The sequence below is a fragment of the Cynocephalus volans genome, chromosome 6 (assembly GCF_027409185.1).
Source record: "Cynocephalus volans isolate mCynVol1 chromosome 6, mCynVol1.pri, whole genome shotgun sequence".
NCBI lineage: Eukaryota > Metazoa > Chordata > Mammalia > Dermoptera > Cynocephalidae > Cynocephalus > Cynocephalus volans.
The window spans coordinates 17,238,131-17,262,655 of record NC_084465.1 but is presented as its reverse complement, the minus strand read 5'-3'; the positions used below and the strand labels follow the sequence as shown (position 1 = coordinate 17,262,655).

At 41.2% G+C, this 24,525-nt stretch overlaps 1 protein-coding gene across 1 annotated transcript in view; it reads left to right on the top strand.

Annotated features, from left to right (window-relative positions):
* TBXAS1 (thromboxane A synthase 1) overlaps positions 1-24,525 on the top strand; it is a 161,819-nt gene that overhangs the window by 19,179 nt on the left and 118,115 nt on the right. The window contains exons 2-3 of the mRNA XM_063098690.1: positions 17,914-18,007; positions 20,724-20,776. Of these exons, the coding sequence (XP_062954760.1) occupies positions 17,914-18,007; positions 20,724-20,776 (147 nt within the window). The remainder of the gene's footprint in view (positions 1-17,913; positions 18,008-20,723; positions 20,777-24,525) is intronic.

Sequence of the window (24,525 nt, the reverse complement as noted above, 5' to 3'; positions counted from 1 at the left end):
TTGGAGGGCACTGGTTTTTTTTTTTTCTTTTTCAAACTAGCTTTGAGGGGAAATTATGAGCATAGGGACCATTTACCATTTTCTTTAGGTTCAACAAATGCCATCCAGTAGTCAGACAGATCACTATAGGGAGCATGTATTTCAACTGGCACATCCTCTGATAGGTGACACTTCTTTGCTGTAAGGATCATAATGTTAATGCTTCATTAACTATCATTAGCCATTGAAGGTTTGTCTGGTCCACTAGGCTGCAAGTGCCCCAAGGCAAGGGCATGTCAGTCATGGTCCCTGCAGCATCCCGACACCCAGCACCCAGCACCATGCTTGGCATGTGGGAGACAGGCAGTGAGTATCTGTCAACCTGGTGATTCTCTTCGTCTATAAAAAAGTTGATTAATATTAGCCCCAGCACTGATACGGGACTTGACTACTAGCGCTTCTCCCCTTCCTGAGGGTAAACTACTATCATAGTTTGCAGTAAATCCAATGCCAGATGCAGACCAGCTCTCTGTAGTTCTGAGAAACTAAATATAAGACAATAAGATTCATGTGATCTAATTCTCCATGTGTACTCTGAGAAAGGACTAAAATTTTCTTTGCATTCTCTGACCACCGTGTTAAACTATCAGCTAAGCCAGAGAAACCCAGACAGAGCACAGTTTAAACTGTGGCTTGCTTGGACCATCCTTGAGAGTCACATCTTCCCGGCAGTGGCCTGTGGACTGTGGGAGACAGGTGAGATCATTGAAAGGGGTACAAGTTAGAGCACAGTGTTATAACACTAAGGTCAAGGGTTCGGATCCCAGTACCAGCCAGCTGCCAAAAAAAAAAAAAAAAACTTTCATACTGAAGTGTTTATTTTTACCATTAGTTTTTATTCATGGAAGTGGTGCTAATTTTCACTTATGGTAATGACAAAAAATTTCATTTTAAAATAAATGCATTTAAATGTATTTAAAGGAAATTGGAAAGTAAGTAATAGTACAGGTGACTGCATATGGCTAAAATTGTAAAGGTGTTAGACAAATAACTGGATTTAGAATATTAAGGTCTTAATACCAATTGAGACTTATTGATGCAACTGACTTTCCTGCTCTGTAAAGTTAGGATAAAAATGGAAAAGTTAGTTAACTCCCTGAACTGCAATAGCCATCAACTTTTTCACTGAAACATTTTCCTTCAAATACTTATCCAGTTGGCTGTTCAGGTGGCAGGGCTGGCAGTGCCTGGGTCAGGGCCACCTGAGGCAGAAGCTCTGTGTGCTCCGTGCTCAAGAATGACCTGTTCCCCAACCTCCAGCAGCTTTTCCACCCAATCCTGGCTAAACAGGAAGCCCAAGCCAACTCACAGCCCCCACCCCAGACACTTCTCCTTTTCAGGCACATTCCAAAATAAAATCAGGATCTATACACAACATAAACTCATGTGGTAGCTGAATAATTGCCCCCAAAGATGTTCATGTCCTAATCCCTGGAACCTGTGAATGCCACTTTACAAGGCAAAAGGGATTTTGAAGGTGTGAACAAGTTAAAGGTCTTGAGAGAGGAAAAGTATCCTGGATTATTTAGGTGGGTCCTAAATGTAATCACGAGTGCCCTTATGAAAGGGACCTAGGAGTCGTCAGAGTGAGAGAAGGCAGCATGATGACTGTACCCAGAGAAGGGACTGTTGTGGCCAAAAAGCAAGGAGGCAAGAATTGACACTTTCCTGGAGTCTCCAGAAGGAACCAGCCCTGCTAGCACCTTGGCTGTAGACCAGTGAGACTGATTTGGGGTTTCTGGCCTCCAGAATTGTAAGAAAATAAATGTGTGGTTTTAAACCACTAAGTTTATAGTTATTTGTTGTAGCAGCAATAGTAAACTAATACAGTTGGGAAAAATTCGTTTACTTAAAATAGATTTCTTCGTCTTCTGATAGGATTTGCCATAATTGATCTTTTATGTAAGGCACCACTATACGTTTAAACTAATTCTAATTACATTTAGAATGTGGTGTTATAACACCAAGGTCAAGTGTTTGGATCCCCGTGCTGGCCGGCCACCCAAACAACAACAAAATATGTCTTTTTAAAAAAAATTCTAATTACAAAGGATTCGATTAATAAGTTTCAAAATCTGTTTTTCAACAGGCATTCACGTGGAAGAAGTATCCAACATGATATCATGAGTTAATTGCATAACATCTTACAATGGTGACACGTGACATTTTTATATCATTAGGAACTCGTGGATTCAAGTATATTTGATGTGTTTTGATCCATTGCAGTTACTATTTTGTTGATCAGATTGTCCATGTATCAATCTCACTGGTCTAGAGTCAAAGTGTTAGCAAGACTGGTTCCTTCTGGAGGTTCCAGGGAGGTATCCATTCCTTGTCTCCTTGGCTTATGGCTGCATCACTCCAGTCTCTTGCCAGTCATCACATGGCCAGAAGGAAATGGAGTGGGAATAATCCTCCAAGTGGGAGGGGCATTCATATTTTAAACAATGATACAATCTACTCTGTCTTGAAGGTTTCTGCCTTGAAAAATTGGTGGATTGTGGTTGCAATGGTGATGTAGAGATGACTGGGGAACAACAGATTTACAGGGAAAATTGAAATCAGATTTAGATACATTAAGTTTAAAATGCCTACTAGACATTAAAAGGGTGCAGTTATGTGGGAAGTTGGATAAAGAGAACTGGAGCTCAGTGGAGAGGACAGGCGAGAGATAGAAGTGTAGACTGACTAACTGACAGATGGTACTTACAGTGATGGGACTAGCAGAAGGAAAGGAGCAGCCCCTGAGGTAGGGAAGGCAAGGGAGCAAAGAGAAGAAAAGGCTTCAGGAAAGAGGAAGTGTTAATTAGTATCAAAATGTTACTGAGAGGTCAAGTAAAAAGAGTGCCGAGAAATCATGGGATTGGCACGATCAGAATGGTCAATGACATTTTCAAGGGCAGTCCCAGTGAAGAGGTAGGGACAGAAGCTTAGTTGGAATAGTGGCGAAGAGGTTGATGGTGTAGAAGACGAGAGAACAAGTCTAGAAAATGCTGTCAAGGACTTTTACTGGGAAGGAAAGAAGAAAAATGAGGCTATGGCTGGAATCAAAGTAGTTGGCTTGGCTGGCCGTGAGCTCAGTTGGTTAGAGCGCAGCCTTATAACACCAAGGTCACAGGTTTGGAGGATCCCTGTACCTGGCCAGCTGCCAAAAAAAAGAAAAAAACAAAAAACAAAAAAACAAGAGCTGAACAACAACAACAAAATAATAGAAGAATTCTGTGAAAATGAAATGACTATATAGAATTTAGAATTAAAAATATTTATTGTTAAATAAAAGGATTTGGCTTTTTTCAAGATGGAGGACACTAGAAAATGTTTGTATACTGACATGAATGATCTAGTAGAAAGGGAGAAATCAATGCAACAGAAAGAAGGGATATTGATAATGATGAGTAAGAAATGGGCAAGGAGCAGAAGTGAAGGGACTGGCTTTAGAAAGGTAAAGACTCTCTTTCCCTCCCCGTCTCTCCCTTGTCACGATCCTCGGGTTACTAATACTTGTTACTATTATACCTTTGGTTTCTAAGCAGCCTGCCTTTGTTCTCAGTATATTCTCTACATGTTCTCATGGGATGGTTTATCCACATAGTCCTAACCTAGAGGACAGGAAGGAGAAGGTTATTGGATACTATGGGTTGCATGGTGTCCCCCAAAAGTTCATGTATTAATCCCCAATGCAACGATGTTGAGGGTGGGAAATCTTATTATGGTAATCCAAGGGTAGAACCTCTAAGAGGTGGTTAGAGTGGGAGGACCATGCTCTGGTGAGTGGATTGATCCATTCATGGAGTGATTAGTTGATGGTTTAATGGGTGGTCATGGGCTTGGTTCTGATGGCTTTAGAAGGATAATGAATGAGGAGGTTAGCCTCTCTCTTACTCAAGCCATTTGCCATGTGATACCCTGCGTCGCTGTGAAGAGTCACCACCAAGAGAAAGGCCCTCACCAGATGCACCCCCTGGACTGGGGACTTCTCAGCCTCCAAACTATAAGGAATACGTTTCATTTTTATGAACAACCCAGTTTCAGGTATTCTGTTATAAGCAAGAAAAATGGACTAATACAGTGGAGTTAGTGAATAACAGCACGTGTTTAAAATGTGTCTGATCTGGTTCAACTCTGACTCAATCACTTAGCAGCACTGTCACCTAGGGTACATTATTTAACCTCTCAAAGCTCCAATTTACTGATAAATAATACAAGAATAATACCTATTTCTACCTTTATATGGTTGTTGGAAGGTTCATACAAGGGTGTATAAAAAGTACTTAGCATATTGCCTGAGACATAGGAAATGCCAAAACTATTATAAATTATAATAATAGTAATGATTGTATAACTGTTCTATGTCTGTATAAATGTATAATTATTTTTCTTGTGTTGTGACAAAGTTGTTAGGCTGACTGCAATGAATATGTTTTTGTGGTACTTACATTATTGGGGAAAAAAGTTCACAACAGCCACATATTTATGTATTTATTTAGTAGTCCTCTATTTTTTTCCAGAGAAGTGAAGATTATAAGCGGTTCCCTTTCCTGGGACTTTGGAGACAAATAATAATTACTATTACTTACTAAATCTTATGAATAGGGCTGGACAGAATTGAAAAGCAATGGGAAAGTCTTGCAACTCCAAAATATCTGTCCCTCTGAGATTTGCTAGTGTGCATCTTATAGCATGTTTTATATTCAGAAGTATAAGAACTTGGAAATTTATAGATTTAAATGCATTTGTTAAAAATAAGTGAGATAAATTATTAACTTAAGAAGCTAAAAGAAAATAACAACAAAGAACAAAGAGTAAACCCAAAGAAAAGAGAAGAAAGACCATAATCAAAATGTGAGAATAAATTAATGAAATAGAAAACAACAAAAATTAGAAATAATCAACAAAAGAAAAAGTTGGTGCTTTAAAAATTAATAAAATAGACAAACGTACAGCAAGATTAGTCAAGAAACACTTTTCCAAGCAAACTAGGAATACAAGGAAATGTCTTTAACTTAATATAGGATATTTATCAAAAATTTACAGTAAAACGTCACACTTAATTTTCAAACATTAGATACATTCCTGTACAGTCAAGAGCATTGTACTAGAGGTCCCAGCCAACATAATAAGAAAATGAGAGTGATACAAAAGGATTAGAAAGAAAGAAAACAAATTGGTATTTTTCAGATAAAACATGAGTATAATTGTGAAAATAAGAAATCAAAGAAATTCCACATGTGAACCAATAGACCTAATAAGAAAGTTTAGAAGGATCATTGGTTACAAGATTGGCATTTGAAAAAATGGTGTTCCTACATATGAGCAATAACACTAACAGATATATGTAAATACCAAAAAGATACTCTTCTATGCATAAAATTATAAAGGTTGGAGAGAACAGAATCAATGGAGAGAAAAAACACACTCATAGGTGAGAAGAATCAACATTGTGGTAACGTTGGTGTTCTCTAAATTAATTTATAAATTTAATGCAATTCCAAGAAAAATCCCAACAGAATTGTTTTCATCAAACTAGACTAATTCTGAAATTAATATGAAGGGACTGGCCAGTTAGCTCAGTTGGTTAGAGTGGGGGTGACAACACCAAGGTCAAGGGTGATCCCTGTACCAGCCAGCTGCCAAAGGGGAAAAAAAAATGACAAAGTAAGATAGAAAAATGTATTTTAAAATTATAATAAAATAGTGAGGCATTGGCATGAACTAGATAAATGGATCAGAACAGACCCAAGGTATATGGTAGAAGTGGCATTATAAATCAGTGGAGAGAAGAGGGTGGGCAGCAGGCACACTGTCTCTTTGCCAGCCCTGTAGAGGGGCAGGTTGATTTTACTGGGCTGTGTGACAATATTATTTTACCAGGGTCCTGATGACATAGTGATGAGTGACCTCCCACTGTAGAACCTGCTTCCACGTGCCCTCTGATGACTGATTTGTCTTCTCGAGTACCTAGGAAGGAGGTGCTCTGAATAGGAGAAGTCGGATGCTTATTCCTGGAAAAAAATACCCCCCATTATAATCAGTAAATGAACATTCTTGTTTGTAGGTCGTATCTCAGGAGGTAACCTAGCTACTCCTAACATATGAGAGAAGGTGCACTAGATGATTTCCAGCCCTGAGGGCGAGTTCTTGAGGGAATGAGTGGGGACTGAACATGAGGCTGAGGATGTCAGAATGGACACGAGGTCCTAAAAGGGCAACCTCACAAAGAAACTCTGTATTTCACAGTTTTTTCCAAGGAACACCTGCCTTGAGGCATGGTTGAAGCAATTTCTACCCTTACAGTTTCTTTTGTTGTGGGTGTGGGAGAAGAATGGTTTAAGGAAGGAGAAGGGAAAGGAATTTAAGGTCATCTAACAAGGTTGCAATTAGCTATTTTCTAAATGAAAACTGTTCAGAATTCATCTACTTAACCTATTCTCCGTGCCCAAATGTGTGAGCTTGCAGTCGCCTCTCCGTGACTGCTCATTTTCCAACTATTCTTTAATCAGTTGGGGTAGCACTATTCTGCCCACCACTCAGGTAAACCACGGTAGGAAAGACAGAGAAAGAAAATGATAGTATCCAAGTTGAGAGATGTTTTTGAAATTGAAGAAGAAGGGATGGCAAAAAATGTTCTCTCACTCTAGCAAAGAAAGAAATGCAGACACCAGGATACACTGATGTGTCTACCAAGTTAGGAAAAATTTTTGAGTGTTTGGTGAAATGAATACACCGACAGTGGGAGTATGTAGGACAAACTTTCTGGACAGCAATTGAGCATTGCCTACCACTGTTTAAAACCAATGACTCATGGATTTCAGTCTGGAAAATCTTTATGCACAAAGTGCTGGAAAACCTTGATGCACAGAAATGTTCATGGTAGTAGCATAACTTAAATTAGCTAAAAAACTGAAAACACACTAAATATTTAATAATGAGAGTTGTCTAGTAAATTATGATATGTTCACAAGAGGAATATTATATAGCTGTAAGAATAATGTAAAGGATTAATAACATGGAGTTTTTTCCTTATTTTAAAGGAAAAAGAGTAGAAATATAGAGAAATAGAAAAAAAATGGTAGAGAATATGATCTCAAACATATCAAAAGTATGCAGAAGAAAAAACTAGAAAGAATTACAATAAAATGACAGAAGACTTTCTCCCTGATAGTTCTAGCTTTTTTGCCCAAATTTCTGTCAAGCACTTCAAAACGTGTCTTCTGGAGAGCCAGCAAATCACATGTTCTGCTCCTGTTTCTTAACAAAACCTTTTGAAAAGCAACAATTTATGGCCGTTTCCAATAAATCTTCTGATGCAGCCACAACTTTTTATGGAATTGCTGGCAAAGGCTATGAGAGCCACACACATTGAAATCATATAGAACCCGTGACAAAGGGCTTCTCTTCTCTAAAGAGCAGGACAGGTGGGTTACCTGGCACCCCTGGGCTTCACCTGTCCTTGGAGCATCACAATTTTTATTCCAGGAAAAGTGCTGTTTGCCAAAGGAATCTTTCACCATTTGAAAGACATCAATAGTCTCTGACCTTTCCAAAAGCAGCTCACCAAGTGGAAATTGTTCAGTAGTGATGGTGAGGATGTAATGAATAAACCAAGGAGCTGGTTGCTGGAGGAGAAGCCGGCTCCTCGGTGGCAACTTGCAATATGCAGTGAAGGAATCCTGGAGGGGAGGCTGTCATTTGACTGTTTTCTTCTTTTGCTCCAAACCTCAATCAGTTTGACCATTTCCTAATACATCATTCATCAAAATATCCCCTGATTTATTGTGAGTTTTCTCTTTGGCTAAACAATGGACTAAACACCCATGCTGAATCCATCAAGAGAGGGCGAGTGTCTTGAGGAAAATAAAATATTGGGAAATTTTCAGCCTTTAGAAATTGAATTCTATTTTGAAAATTATCAATATGATTCAACTCATTTTGAGAATGGACAGTGTCAGTTGCACCACCAGCACTGTGGGGTTTGTGTCCTGTAGCATCTGGTGGCTGCTTTCGTTGTGAAAATAAAGCCAAAGGATGCTATCTGAAGCTATATATACTTTCCGCTGTCATTTTCCTACTTAAGAGTCCTTAATGTAAACAATGACAGATGTCCATAATCGTAATTGTGGGATACATTTGCATTAATTTCTGTCAAAGGAAAGCTGTTCTAAATATCATAACATGGCGATTATATGATGATTACATGTCACCTGCTTTACACAGTAGAATTTCAAGCCACCTGCAGTTTTGGGTAGCACAGAACTTAATGACACAATTTGACATAAAAGAGAAATTTCTTTTACAGTGACAATTTTTTAAATAACAGGAGAAAATTTTTTACAAAAATCTTTTTATTAACTCTCTAAACCTCATTCATGAGTATTCTTGGTGTATCACTTTCCTAGGGCTGCCATAACAAAGTATCACAAACCGGGTGGCTTAAAACACCAGGAATTTATGTCTCACTGTTCTGGAAGCTAGAATTCTGAAATCGAGCTGTTGGCAGAGGTGTTTCTCCTCTGAAACCTAGGGGGAGAATCCTTCCTTGCCTCTTCCTGACTTCTAGAGGTTTGCTGATGACCTTTGACATACCTTGGCTTGCAGCTGCATAACTCCAATCTCTGCTTTTTTTTTTTTTTTGGTGGCTGGCTGGTATGGGGATCCAAACCTTTGACCTTGGTGTTCTGATGCCATGTTCTCACCAACTGGGTAACCAGCCAGCCCAATCTCTGCTTTTTTTTTTTTTTTTTTTTTTTTTTTTAATTTATTTTTTTTTTTTAAATTTTATTTTGTCGATATACATTGTAGCTGATTAATGCTCCCCATCACCAAAACCTCCCTCCCTTCTCCCTCCCCCCCCTCCCCCCCAACAATGTCCTTTCTGTTTGTTTGTTGTATCAACTTCAAATAATTGTGGTTGTTATATCTTCTTCCTCCCCGCCCCCCGGTTTGTGTGTGTATGTGTGTATGTGTGTGTGTGAATTTATATATTAATTTTTAGCTCCCTCCAATAAGTGAGAACATGTGGTATTTCTCTTTCTGTGCCTGACTTGTTTCACTTAATATAATTCTCTCAAGGTCCATCCATGTTGTTGCAAATGGCAGTATTTCATTCGTTTTTATAGCTGAGTAGTATTCCATTGTGTAGATGTACCACATTTTCCGTATCCACTCATCTGATGATGGGCATTTGGGCTGGTTCCAGCTCTTGGCTATTGTAAAGAGTGCTGCGATGAACATTGGGGAACAGGTATACCTTCGACTTGATGATTTCCATTCCTCTGGGTATATTCCCAACAGTGGGATGGCTGGGTCGTATGGTAGATCTATTTGCAATTGTTTAAGGAACCTCCATACCATTTTCCATAGAGGCTGCACCATTTTGCAGTCCCACCAACAATGTATGAGAGTTCCTTTTTCTCCGCAGCCTCGCCAGCATTTATCGTTCAGAGTCTTTTGGATTTTAGCCATCCTAAGTGGGGTTAGATGGTATCTCAATGTGGTTTTGATTTGCATTTCCCGGATGCTGAGTGATGTTGAGCATTTTTTCATATGTCTGTTGGCCATTTGGATATCTTCCTTAGAGAAATGCCTACTTAGCTCTTTTGCCCATTTTTTAATTGGGTTGCTTGTTTTCTTCTTGTAAAGTTGTTTGAGTTCCTTATATATTCTGGATATTAATCCTTTGTCAGATGTATATTTTGCAAATATTTTCTCCCACTCTGTTGGTTGTCTTTTAACTCTTTTAATTGTTTCTTTTGCTGTGCAGAAGCTTTTTAGTTTGATATAATCCCATTTGTTTATTTTTCCTTTGGTTGCCCGTGCTTTTGGGGTCGTATTCATGAAGTCTGTGCCCAGTCCTATTTCCTGAAGTGTTTCCCCTATGTTTTCTTTAAGAAGTTTTATTGTCTCAGGGTGTATATTTAAATCCTTAATCCATTTTGAGTTGATTTTAGTATACGGTGAGAGGTATGGATCTAGTTTCATTCTCCTGCATATCGATATCCAGTTATCCCAGCACCACTTGCTGAAGAGGCAGTCCCTTCCCCAGTGAATAGGTTTGGTGCCTTTGTCAAAGATCAGATGGCAGTAAGTGTGTGGGTTGATTTCTGGATTCTCTATTCTATTCCATTGGTCAGTGTGTCTGTTTTTATGCCAGTACCATACTGTTTTGGTTATTATAGCTTTGTAGTATAGCTTAAAGTCAGGTAGTGTTATGCCTCCAGCTTTATTTTTTTTGCTGAGCATTGCTTTGGCTATTCGTGGTCTTTTATTGTTCCATATAAATGTCTGAATAGTTTTTTCCATTTCTGAGAAAAATGTCTTTGGAATTTTGATGGGGATTGCATTGAATTTGTATATCACTTTGGGTAGTATGGACATTTTCACTATGTTGATTCTTCCAATCCAAGAGCATGGAATATCTTTCCATCTTCTTGTATCCTCTCTAATTTCTCTCAGCAGTGGTTTGTAGTTGTCATTATAGAGATTTTTCACCTCCTTGGTTAACTCAATTCCTAAGTATTTTATTTTTTTGGTGGCTATTGTAAATGGGCAGGCTTTCTTGATTTCTCCTTCTGCATGTTCACTATTGGAGAAAATAAATGCTACTGATTTTTGTGTGTTGATTTTGTATCCTGCTACTGTGCTGAAATCATTTATCAATTCCAACAGTTTTTTTGTAGAGGTTTTAGGCTGTTCGATATATAGGATCATGTCATCTGCAAACAGGGACAGTTTGACTTCATCTTTTCCAATCTGGATGCCCTTTATTTCCTTCTCTTCTCTTATTGCTCTGGCTAGTACTTCCAACACTATGTTGAATAGGAGTGGTGAGAGTGGGCATCCTTGTCTAGTGCCTGTTCTTAAAGGAAAAGCTTTCAGCTTTTCCCCATTCAGGATGATACTGGCAGTGGGTTTGTCATATATGGCTTTAATTATGTTGAGATACTTTCCCTCTATACCTAACTTATAGAGGGTCTTTGTCATGAATGAGTGCTGAACTTTATCAAATGCTTTTTCAGCATCTATAGAGATGATCATATGGTCCTTGTGTTTGAGTTTATTAATATGGTGTATCACATTTATTGATTTGCGTATGTTGAACCAACCTTGCATCCCTGGGATGAATCCCACTTGATCGTGATGAATAATTTTTCGTATGTGTTGCTGTATTCTGTTTGCTAGTATTTTAGTGAGGATTTTTGCATCTATATTCATCAAGGATATCGGCCTGTAGTTTTCTTTTTTGGTTATATCTTTACCTGGTTTTGGTATCAGGATGATGTTTGCTTCATAGAATGAGTTTGGGAGATTTGCGTCCGTTTCAATCTTTTGGAATAGTTTGTAAAGAATCGGTGTCAATTCCTCTTTGAATGTTTGGTAAAATTCTGCTGTGAATCCATCTGGTCCTGGGCTTTTCTTTGTTGGGAGCCTTCTGATAACAGCTTCAATCTCCTTTATTGTTATTGGTCTGTTCAGATTTTCTACATCTTCACGGTTCAGTTTTGGGAGCTTGTGTGTGTCCAGAAATTTATCCATTTCCTCCAGATTTTCAAATTTGTTGGCGTACAGTTGTTTATAGTAGTCTCGAATGATTCCTTGTATTTCAGATGAATCAGTTGTAATATCGCCTTTTTCATTTCTAATTTTTGTTATTTGAGTCTTCTCTCTTCCTTTTTTTGTTAGCCATGCTAATGGTTTGTCAATTTTATTTATCTTTTCAAAAAACCAACTTTTTGATTCGTTGATCTTTTGAATTGTTTTTTGGTTTTCAATTTCATTCAGTTCTGCTCTGATCTTAATGATTTCTTTCCGTCTGCTAACTTTAGGATTGGATTGTTCTTGTTTTTCTAGTTCTTTAAGGTGAAGTGTTAGGTTGTTCACTTGCCATCTTTCCATTCTTCTGAAGTGAGCATTTAATGCAATAAATTTTCCCCTCAATACTGCTTTTGCAGTATCCCATAGGTTTTGGTATGATGTATCATTGTTTTCATTAGTTTCAATAAACTTTTTGATTTCCTGCTTGATTTCTTCTTGGACCCATATGTCATTAAGTAGAATGCTGTTTAATTTCCATGTGTTTGTATAGTTTCCAGAGTTTTGTTTGTTATTAATTTCTAGTTTTAATCCATTGTGGTCTGAGAAGATACATGGGATAATTCCAATTTTTTTGAATTTACTGAGACTTGATTTGTGACCTAATATGTGATCTATCCTGGAGAATGATCCATGTGCTGCTGAGAAGAATGAATATTCTGAGGTTGTTGGGTGGAATGTTCTGTAGATATCTGCCAATTCCAATTGGTCTAGAGTCTTGTTTAGATCTTGTGTTTCTCTACTGATTCTTTGCCTAGATGATCTGTCTAATATTGACAGTGGAGTGTTCAGGTCCCCTGCTATTATGGTATTAGTGTCTATTTCCTTCTTTAGGTCTAATAGAGTTTGTTTTATAAATCTGGCTGCTCCAACATTGGGTGCGTACATATTTATGATTGTTATGTCTTCTTGATGGATCAGTCCTTTTATCATTAAGTAGTGTCCCTCATTGTCTCTTTTTATGGTTTTTAGTTTAAAGTCTATTTTGTCAGATATAAGAATAGCCACTCCAGCTCGTTTTTCTTTTCTGTTTGCATGGTAAATCTTTTTCCATCCTTTCACTCTTAGTCTGTGTGAATCTTTATGGGTGAGGTGGGTCTCTTGTAGGCAGCATATAGTTGGGTCCTGCTTTTTGATCCAGTCAGCCAGTCTGTGTCTTTTAATTGGGGAATTTAAGCCTTTAACATTAAGAGTTGTTATTGAAAGGTGTTGATTTATTCCTAGCATTTTATTGGTTGTTTGGTTGTCTTAGGTGTCTTTTGTTCCTTGCTTTCTGATTTACTGTTTGGTTTCTTTGTTTGTTGGTTCCTTAGGTTGTAGATAGTGTTTTTGTTAGCTTGTTTTCTCTTCATGAATGCCATTTTTATTGTACTAGCGGGTTTAGATTTTTCTTAGGTTTTTATGGCTGTGGTAGTTATTTTTCAGGAACCAAACCCAGTACTCCCTTGAGGATTTCTTGTAAGGGTGGTCTTGTGGTAGTGAACTCCCGCAGTTTTTGTTTGTCTGAGAAATATACTATTTGCCCCTCATTTCGGAAGGATAGCCTTGCAGGGTAGAGTATTCTTGGCTGGCAATCTTTGTCTTTTAGTATTTTGAAAATATCATCCCATTCCTTTCTAGCTTTTAGGGTTTGTGATGAAAAGTCTGATGTTAACCTGATTGGGGCTCCCTTATAGGTGATTTGACGCTTCTCTCTTGCAGCTTTTAAGATTCTCTCTTTGTCTCTGAGTTTTGCCAATTTGACTATGACATGTCTTGGAGAAGGCCTTTTTGGGTTGAATACGTTTGGAGATCGTTGAGCTTCCTGGATCTGAAGATCTGTGATTTTTCCTATACCTGGGAAGTTTTCTGCCACTATTTTTTTGAATATGTTTTCAATGGAATCTCCATTTTCCTCCCCTTCTGGAATACCCATGACTCGGATATTTGAGCGCTTGAGGTTGTCTGATATCTCTCTCAGATTTTCTTCCATGTCCTTGATTCTTTTTTCTTTCTTTTTGTCTGCTTGTGTTATTTCAAACAGCCCATCTTCAAGTTCAGAGGTTCTCTCTTCAACTTCGACAAGCCTGCTGGTTAAACTCTCCGTTGTGTTTTTTATTTCGCTGAATAACTTCTTCAGTTCAGCAAGTTCTGCTACATTTTTTTTCAGGACATTGATTTCCTTGTATATTTCCTCTTTCAGATCCTGTATACTTTTCCTCATTTCATCATGATGTCTAGCTGAGTTTTCTTGTATCTCATTCAGTTTCCTTAGAATTATCACTCGAAATTCCTTGTCAGTTATTTCAAGGGCTTCTTGTTCTATAGGATCTAGAGTATGAGATTTATTAACTTTTGGTGGTGTACTTTCTTGATTTTTTGTATTTCTGGTGTCTTTTTTTTGGTGTTTATTCATTGTTGCAGGGGGTTTCACAGTCCACTGGTTTAAGACTAATGACTAATAGGATGTTGCTGTGGTTGCCAATTTGGTATGGCTCCCACCGTGACTGCTCAGTTGGCCTCTAGTGTCTTGTGTGTGTGGTTGCCTCGGGTCTTGGGCTTCTCCGGGGATCCACCTTTTTGGTCAGCTTGTACTCTGCTGGGCTGGTGGATCACGTACCACAGGGTGTGTGATCTCTGTTGAGCTTTCACTTTCTGTACAGGACTTCTCCCCGTTCCGTGTGCTCTGGCCCAGGTTGTTAGATCATGCAGTGGCGACCCCACCGGGTGTGTGGTTTCTGTCGAGACTCCGCCTCCCTGGCCGCACGTCTCCCCCCTCTGTGCACACTGTGCTGGGCTGGGGCGTGTCTTCTGCACCCCTCGTTTATCAGCTGGGCCTTCAAGACCCTGCTCAGCACCGCCTCGCCCAGGAAGTCTACCAGGTTTCTGCTAGGCACAGACGACCGGTCTCTCTGGGTGCCTTTGTAGCACTGTGTAGATCTTTCTCGGGTCTTGTTCACCTTTGTATCCCCCCGGTATAAACCGAGTCTAGTGCCCGCCTGCAGCCTGCTCTCCGGCAGGTTCAAGCGGACCTGGGAACTCTCCTACCGCACTATTCCCAACCAGAAATTCGTTAGGCTTTTTTCCAAACTGGTGGTCGCAGAGATGGTATCTGCCTCCCAGTAACAGGAAGTTTACCGGGGCTTGAGTCCAGGGTGTGGTGGAGTGACAGTCGGCCCGCCCATACTTCCTAGCCCTCCCAAAACTGGTCGGGACGCCCCACACCCCCAGTCCTGCCAGAGAACCGCGGAGGGAGTGGGAGAGGAGGTCGGCCCGCAGGGTCCGGAAAGCCCCGCGCCAGGCCAAGCAAATGGGCTCAGTGATGGCCGAGCAGGGCGGAGCTGCCCGCACCTGGGCAAATGGAGGCAGCACCGGGGCAGTGAGTGGCCTGGTGGTGCAGGCGGAAGCCGCGTGGGCATTCACCCCCCGAACAGAGCTTTGCCAGGGATCACTCACAGTGCTGTGCCAGGTCGGGCGCTCGCTCTGTCTCTGGTTTGTTGCCTTCCGTGTTCTCGGCGCTGCCGCCTCGGGCTGTTCAGTCGCGGCGCCGCACGGGCGCTCCCAGGAATCTTCTTTAATGCTGGCCTGAAACCTCGAATCCTGAATAGGGCAGCTGGCCGCCTTCAGTGCGGCCCCAGCCTCCGGGATCCTGGCTGCATCCACAGCAGCCCTGGCGCCGTGTTCCCTGTTTCAAGACTCACTTTTGCAGCTAAGAATCAGTTCTTTTCCTGCTCCACACTTCAAAGCTGTTGCCTGTAAATGAGGCAGCCTCTCCTGCCGGGGGCAAAGTGGCGTTGAGCCCCCACGACCGGCCAGCAGCAGCAGTCCTCCCTTAAGAGATGGCCAGAGGAAGGTCCACAAGTTTCCCGTCTGCCTGAGGCCCAGTGGCCACCTTTTCCACCTCAGCTACTCAGCGCCAGCCGCCGCAGCCGCCGCCATCTTGAAACTCCCCAATCTCTGCTTTTATAATCACTTGGCCTTCTCTCTGTGTGTCTCTGTCTTTACATGGTCATCTTATAAGGACACCAATCATATTGGATTAGGGATCCACTTTACTCCAGTATGACCTCATCTTAACTAATTACATTTTCAATGGCCCTATTTCCAAATAAGGTCACATTCTGAGGTCCTGGAGGTTAGGACTTCAACTTATCTCTTTTTGGGATAACACAGTTCAATTCATTCCATGTGAGGTCCATGGATTTTGGGTTAAGAGCCTGTTGAGACAGTCAGAGGGCAGCATGGGGACCCTGGGACCAGAAATTATGAAACAAGGGTGCAGAGAAGGAAGTGGGAGTGGGACAAATGGAGCCTATTTTGCAATGTTGCCTATAAACCTGGTTGTGGTGTTCTCTCCCTGCAGATTTGGGTGCAGGCACCCTAGTTACTAATGGCAGTATTTGGCCACTTCCTGGCTGATGACACTCGAGTTCTGTACTAGAGTCCTGGCTGCAAAGTGAAATTTGTGGTTGTGTCCAGGACACACTCTGGTGCTGCCATATGTTTGAAAATGTCTGCATTTTGTGCATAGACACACGAGCAGTGTTTTCGTAAGTGGAGTTACATAATTAGGGCATGGACTTGCATAATAATTAGCATGTATAATTAGGCACAGACTTCTTGTCCTTTAGACAATCAAGACATCTAATTACAAAATTAAGATGTAATTACGCAGCCCAAGATCTTCATATTTCTTTCTCCCCATTAGAGATTACATTTAGAAAATAAATCACGAAAACTGATGAAGAAATGAACATAGACACCCGATTTGAGGATGTTGAAGAAAGTGTTAAATGGGCTAAGTCTCCTTTGATCTTTCTCCTTATGTGTAAGGGGAATTATTTAAAATATCATAGTCTACTTGAAAGAATAACGTTTACCAACTGTGCTGTCAACCTTTGGTACACACACTACTGAAGAGGAATGTTAGCCTGGCTAATCCATGTAATTCACACGTGGCTCTTGAGTGTGGTTTGTAATTACACTTGAGCATGGACTTAAATGTGATGTCCTGGGAATTCACTCAAAGCTAATAATGCAGCCATACGGTGGCAAGCTTAGGAGAGCTGGGAGAAGAACCTGCCTTCCTGCTCTGCCTTGCTTGGTGATCACTTTAAAAACAGACCCACTACTCCAAATAATGCAAAACAACACTTAAATTGTGTTGTCCTTTCCCTGAATACTTGGGTATTTTGCTGGAATGTTTTTATTTTAAGTGCTCCTTATTGGACCGCAGGTGGGAAAGGGAAAGTTCAAAAAATATAGCCAAGATTCCACCTTTCTAAGAAGTGAGTTATTCTTTGAGCAGTGTTTTTTGCAATTCCTTTACTCCTAGGAAGCCAGACTGTAGTGATATTTTCCATGTTTTTCCTTGCCCTTAAATTGAGATTTGGATGATCTCTGCATGATGCTAAACACCCAGCTTGACTCATTAATTTTTCTGAACTGAACTTTTGACCTCGTTGGCTGGCTGGTTAGGGATCAGAGCCATATGTCCAGGTTTTTCTAAGCCAGTTCTGACTTTAAGCGTGTTATCCCTCTGTTTCCATAAACTGTTGAAATATCCGAGTAATTACAATGTTTTGACAGCCACACTGTACTTCTCAGACTGCCGCTTTCTCCTGGAAAGTGGCACAGAAATCTGTCGGACCATGCTTCCTGATTTTTGGTTAAGAAAATATGCTTCCCATATGGTTGCAGGCCGGGAATACAAAGACTTAAAGAGGTTGTAAATGGTTGGTGACAGCGTCTCCTGTCCATGGTGTGTTCCCTCCATCCCTATTTTTATTTTTCTCTATTAGGCCATGGAATGTGATGAAGGACAAATTGTGCATGTGTGTGTGTGTGGGGGGGCATCAGTCTTGACCAAGAAAACACACAGATTTGCACAGGGCACTTTTGCCACTGGTAGTTTTTTGCTTCGCCTTCTGAGCCCATGATAGATTTAGAGGCAAAGGAACTGGACCGGGGAGAGGTACATTTTTAAATACAATTTATTGATGGGAACTCTAGGTGGGGGAGGGGCAGTTGGGCCATGTCATCTCTAAAACATCTCCCGACTGCGGGGCTTCGGCATCCCGTGATCTCTAGCCTGTCACTCACCCAGGAGGAAGGTACTGAGCTCCTGCTCTATACACTCAGCTCTCAGCCTCTACCTCTTCAGTCCTTTAGACGTGTTAACTGGAAATTTATTCTCTGCCCTTATTTCTGGAGAACTCAATAATTCTGATTGTTAATAAAGCCAAAAGCATGAATGCAAACTTCCATTTCTCAGTTTTTAAAATTTGCTCCCCGCTCCTCCTGCAGGTACGCCACATCGGCATTCTCAAGATTGGAAAAGTTGGGCATCAGACATCCCAAGCCATCTCCATTCATTGGAAATTTGACATTTTTCCGCCAGGTAAGGGCTGCCTTCTGGTTGACTTCCAGCATGAGCTACGCTGAGCCCAGTGCAGCCTTTGCCCATGAGGCCCTGCTCTCACCCAGGTCACCCACACCTGGGGTGGTCCATGTGTGAGGGCACTGGGTGATGGGATGACCCCTCCTCTACCTGGATGAATTCTTATGTAGTGATCTGTCTCTCATCACTCATCAATATGTATTGAGTTCTGTCATCCATTACCCCAAATCTCATTTATTGAATGTCTAAATATGCCAGGCCCTGGAATGCAAAAGTAGAAGTTAACCGTGATGTACAACACCAAATGAAATGTGCCCTCGTGCTAGATGGGGTGCTGTGAGGTGGTAGCTGTGGTTTCCCATCAGAGGAGAGGGAGATTTGTCAGGGCTCGAATCATCCTGGGGGATGTCCTGAAGAAGGGGGCCTGCAGAGCCATCGACACAGAGACAAGGACACACGCACCAGGTGGGAGCACCATGTGTGTGAGGGCACCAGCATGAGAATGATGGCACCGGTCAACCAGCAGCCCCTCCTGGCTGGAAGCCAACGAACAGGGAGCCCGGGGAATGCGGTTGAGCGAGAGGCGGCTGGTTGCTTGCAGGCCAGAAAAGAACGACTCGTGTACTAATATTGCTGGGTAACAGAGAGACATGGAAATGAAAAGCTACTCTGCAAGGAAGAAGAATTTAGTTAGGGCTGAGGATCCAGAAATTGCTGAAGTCTAGATGTAGATGCACTGAGGGCTTGGCTCAGCATGGTGACAGCACTGAAGAGAGGACACTGGGGCCACGTGAAGAACTCCTGTGACTAAGACGGTGTGGGGAATTCAAGGCAAAACGAGACAAACATGTCTACATTTTGAGCCAGAGTAATAAAGACCATGGCCGTGGGTTGACAGAAATGAAGGTTGAGGGGGCAGCTAATATTTGAAGTGTGTTGCCTGTGATTAGCCAGAGTGACTCGCCAGCGGAAGTGGCCAGCGGGCATGTGTAGATACAACCCCCAGACTCTATCTTCTAAAGCTATTTCTTTCTCACATTGGGTTTTCTCAGAAATCAGATGATTCATTCTGCTAACTCATGGGGACCCAACATCAGGAGCCAACAGATCCTGCATGTGAAAAGCCATTAAACCAAACAAAGGCAGGAAGACCTAAATTTGGGCTAGTCCTGGTAATATTCCTGTAGCACCTCTTTAGGATTCCCCCATCCTCAACCCCCAGAAAGGCTGGTCCTTGGCACTAGATAGAAAGTGACATCAGCCATTTCCATCCTCGATCCTCCCCTTCTCAGTTCCTGTTCTATTCCTTTCTGTCCCTTGCTTTGTCCGGCACCCTTTCTCACTATTCATTGTTATTTCTCTCTTCCCAGCGTTTCTAAACACCTTGCTCTCTCACCTCTCTCTCTGAGGTGGCCAGTTCACCACTTTTAAGCCCACAAACAACTATCTCCTTGGGGCTCCTGTGAGATCCTTGAAGCAAGTGTGAAGAAATTTAAAAGTGTCAAAATAGAACAACAAAACTGATAGAAACATTTTTTAAAAATGAATTTCGTATACTTCTGGGAAGAAATGATCAGTTGTACTCAGCTGAGTAATTAACTTGGTATTGACATTTTGAGGAGACAGTGGAGCGGTCCATGTGAGGGGAATGAATGCTGCACTCCTGCCCGTGGAGAATTTCCACAAATGCTCCTTTTCAGCTGTCTTCCTTCTATGTGCAAACCCTGCCAAATTCCTTCTAGAACATAGTAATTTCAGTGACTATTTTTATACTCAAATAAGCTTTCCTCAATATATGGCAAGTGTACACTGGGAAATGCAGTAGATTTCACGAGAATGAGACGTGTTTCTATTCAGGACATCACCTCTGCTAACCCCCAACTCTCCATGCTCACTACAGCCTTTAAGTATCTGCCCATATACTTCATTCTCACAACACAAATCTAGCATTTTCCACCCCCCACCCCATCCCAGCTCACGCATGTTTTCAGGTATTCTTCATTCCCACCACATGACCCTCCAACCCATATGATCCTGCATGGATGTCCGCAGACATCCCCCGTGCCCACTGCACAGCTCTGTCCTGACAGCTCTTCCTTGCTCTCCACCACCTTCCCCCTGCATAGCTCCAGGGACACTCCTTTCCCACTATAAGATGTGTCTGGGGTTTTATCCTATGTAAACTTACTCTAAGGTTCTTATGATTTGAATATGTTGATTGTAGTTAAAATTTAACTTGGATCATAATCGTTCAGAATTTGTGATAATTTGGTTAGACTCAGTAGAAGTGTACACATATAGTGACCATGAACAGGGGCTTGGCCAAATAATAGTAATAATAATAATAATAATAATAATAATAATAATAATAATAATGATAATAATAATATAAACCAAATTTCAGAGGGGAATGTTACAGTTGAGAAAACAGTTTTCAAATATTTTAGTAGCAATTATATGCAAATAGTTCAAGTACTGATGATCTCCTCTGTTCATTAAAGCAAAGCTTCCCAACGACATTTTGACATGGCAGTATTTTTTTAAAGCCATTTGTTTATTCCAATACTCCAAACTACTTGAAAGCAATAGACTGTCAATTCTTTTTATTATTTGTGTGATTGTATCTTGCTGTTTTGGATTTTTTTTTTCTGAATAAGATTGAATAATTAAAATTTTGCTTCATCTTATTCTTACTATTTTGTTGTGTTTTCTTCAGGGTTTTTGGGAAAGCCACATGGAGCTCAGAAAGCTATACGGACCTCTGTGTGGGTAAGAAGGAAATTTGATTTTTCTACTATATATTCTGGGTTTTGCATGGTGAACTGATATGGGAGTCATGATAAGAATAGGAATGTCACATGTGTTTATATTTCTTGAGGCCCACAAAGAGGGTGCCTGCAGTACAGACAAGTTTCCTAGCAAAGATTCCCAGGTTGCCCAAGGGGGCACCACACTAGCCTAAAAGAGTGCCACTTCCCAGGCTCACTTAATCATCTCTCACCAGTGTGCCAAAGGCAGCGCTGCAGTGGAGCATGGTGGCTTCCATGCCACAGAGCACAGACAGTCCAGTTTGCCTGGACAACCCTTGGCAGATCTCTCCCCATGAGCTTATCTAAACCTCACTTTGGACCTGTGTGGTTCAACCCTGTGGGTAAAGTATGCTGCCAGATTATGACCACATAAATTATCATCCAATCCAATACCCTTCTGAAAGTAAAAGGAAGTGCTATAAATAATTACCCTGGGACAACAGTATAAACCAAGGTGGTCCTGGATATACTGGGACATACAGTCACCCTAATTCTCAGCCACGTAAAGTAATCTAGCCCTTCCCTTTATTTTTCCTGAATTTTCCATTTTTATGCTCCAGAGTATGTTCCTTTGTTTCTGAAATTTCAGAATCTGGTGAATAAACTCAGGTTCATGCCACTTATCGTATTCAATATTTAACAGACTTGAATCATATTGATTCTCAACATGTGTCTTTCCACACTGGAGTCCTAATCATTTTAGTCTGATTTCACACAGCTTCCCCTCAGCCACTGGGTGATTTTTAGTGGTTTTTCTAGACCTCCAGTTCAGTGATAAGTTTTTTAAGTGCATTAAAGTCCTGTTGAGTTGCTAATGTCCATCCCAATGGGGTCCTGTGGTTTGTGAGCCCTTCTGTCCATGGGATTTGTGACATCCGTCCTCCCAGTGCTCATTTTTGAAAGGAATTGGCTTGTACTCTTTGTGGAAATGGCCCTTACCTAGGAGACCCACGGTTTTGGCCCAGTTCTTCTACCTGCTCTTTGGTTTGTTATGTGACCCTGAAAAATGAGTAAATTCAGATGTTGTACTACATTCTCTCTGTTTTGGTTTGTCATTGCTGTATAACAAATTACCCTGAGACTCAGTGACATAAACAACAATTTATTATTTATCATGTTCCTAAGGGAGTTGATGTAAACTGCACTTGGCTGGAAGGGCCCCCGGGACTTCCTGGGGTGTCTGCTGGGGAGGGGCTCATCCAGGACAGCTCTGCTCCACTGTCTCTCATTCTCCTTGGACGAGCAGACTCATCAGGGAAAGTACAGGCAAAGACTCAGGAGAGCAAGCCCAATGGTGCAAGAACATTTTAAGCTTCTGCTGCATCATGTCTGCTAACATCCTATTGGTCAAACCAAGTTACACGGCCAAAACCAAAATCAGGGCAGGAGGCACACTGTGGCCCCTGTGAGGCCAAAGCAAATCACTTGGCCAAGCCTGACACTGGTGGAGCAGGGAGGTGTACTCCTTTGATGGAAGGGTGGGGAGGCAGGGAGGTATATCCTTAAATAATAAGCAGCTCTACTTGACTCTCTAAGATCTCTTGTAAAGAAGAGATCTTCACTTTCTTATTTTTATTTTTATTTTTTTTAGTGCATAGCTTCTTGCTTTAAGCATGATAGATAGGTATTCAACAAAGGCTCACAGGATTGAACTGTTTATCTTTCTCTTACTCTGTGCTGTTCTATTGCTTTTTAAAAGTCCTCATTCCAACTTTCTCTTTCCAATAGTCTCATTCTGCAGTTGAGTTGACATTGACCTTGGAGACTGACTCCAAGTTTCTGAGATATAGCTGACTCAGAAGGATGCTGGCTTCACCAGAATTAGATAAAGTCTACCCTGAGTTTGAATTCTAGGAATCCCTTCCCTTGAGTACTCTGTGTACAGATTTCCTGAATACAGCCCTTGGGTATTTTAAAATAATTTTAAAATGTCAGATGAAGAGTTTAAAGGGTACTGTGTGTGTGTGTGTGTGTGTGTGTGTGTGTGTGTGTGTGTGTATGTGCGCACGTGAGAGAGAGAAAGAGAGAGACAGAGAGAGACAGAGAGAGAGAGAGACAGAGAGGTGGAAAGAATTGGTTTCCTTAACAACACAATGTCCAGTCAACTTTTCTCCCTGCCCCCCAACTTTAAGTTAACGTGATTTATCCTTTTCTACTCAAGTAAACTTAAGTCATAGTTAATGATTTCAAATGAGGTTGTAGCAATCAAAACTGCAGTATGATCTACACTCTTTGTGCCCATGTCTAGTGAAAATGAAAAAAAGGAAAGGTGATAGCATAATTTCTTCATAAAAATCAGTCAACTTTTTCTCCTTTAGAAAAAAATATGGACAATATACTGCTGACTTCTTAAGCATGTCCGCTCTTGGATTTAGAGGCAATATGATGGTGTGGTAAAAATTAAAGTGTGGAAGTACTCTATATCTAAGGTCCTTTCTAACTCTAAATGTTATTTTCTTCCTGCTTAAATTTTGGAATAATAGTTTCACTGATATGGAATGTCAAAAATGGACTATGTTCAAGGAACAACAAAGATTCTTCTTTTAGGAAACAATTTGCTTTAAATTTCTTTAATTTTTAGACTACTAGGAAATATAATCAATCCCAGCTTGGTTCTCTTGAACATTGAAGTAATAGATTGATTCATCCTTTGACAAGTGAAACCCCACACTGTAGATTCATTGGGCCTTTAGATAACAGCACAGCACTGAATGTTGGGAGAAATGTGGCAGCAAGGATCTCCTCACTGCACTGGACCTGAAAGCCACATATGATGACTATTTATGCTTATTACCTGGTTGCCATTATAGCAACTCAGTCAGAGTTCAGGGATCATATTTGGAAATTGGATCCTTACCCTTATCCCCTTACACTCACCACTATGGGGAAGATATTGCTGGAGAAGATTTATGTCAAGAGGAATTGATAACATCAATGTTTATCATCATTGCCACCACCACTGTCATCACCATCTTCACCATTATCACTACCACCATCACCACCATCACCATCCCCATCATCACCATCACCACCACCACCATCACCACCACCACCACCATCACCATCAGCACCATCAGCACCACCACCACCACCATCACCACCATCACCACTACCATCATCACCATCACCACCATCACCATCACAATCACCACCACCATCACTACCACCAGTATCATCACCACCACCATCACCATTATCACCACCACCACCACCACCATCACCATCACCATCATCACTACCACCATCATACCATCACTGTCATCACCACCACCATCACATCATCACCATCATCACCACCACCACCATCATCATCACCACCATCACCATAATCACCACCATCACCATTATTACTACCACCATCATCACCATCACCATCATCACTACCACCATCACCACCACTATCATCACCATCACCATCACCACCACCATCACCACCATCACCACTACCATCATCACCATCACCACCATCACCATCACAATCACCACCACCATCACTACCACCAATATCATCACCACCACCATCACCATAATCACCACCACTATCATCACAACCATCATCACAGTCACCATAATCACCATCACCACCACCATTGCCACTACCACCATCACCACCATCACCACAATCACCATCACCATCACCATCATCACTATCACCATCATCATCACCATTATCACTACCACCATTACCACCACCACCATCACCATCAT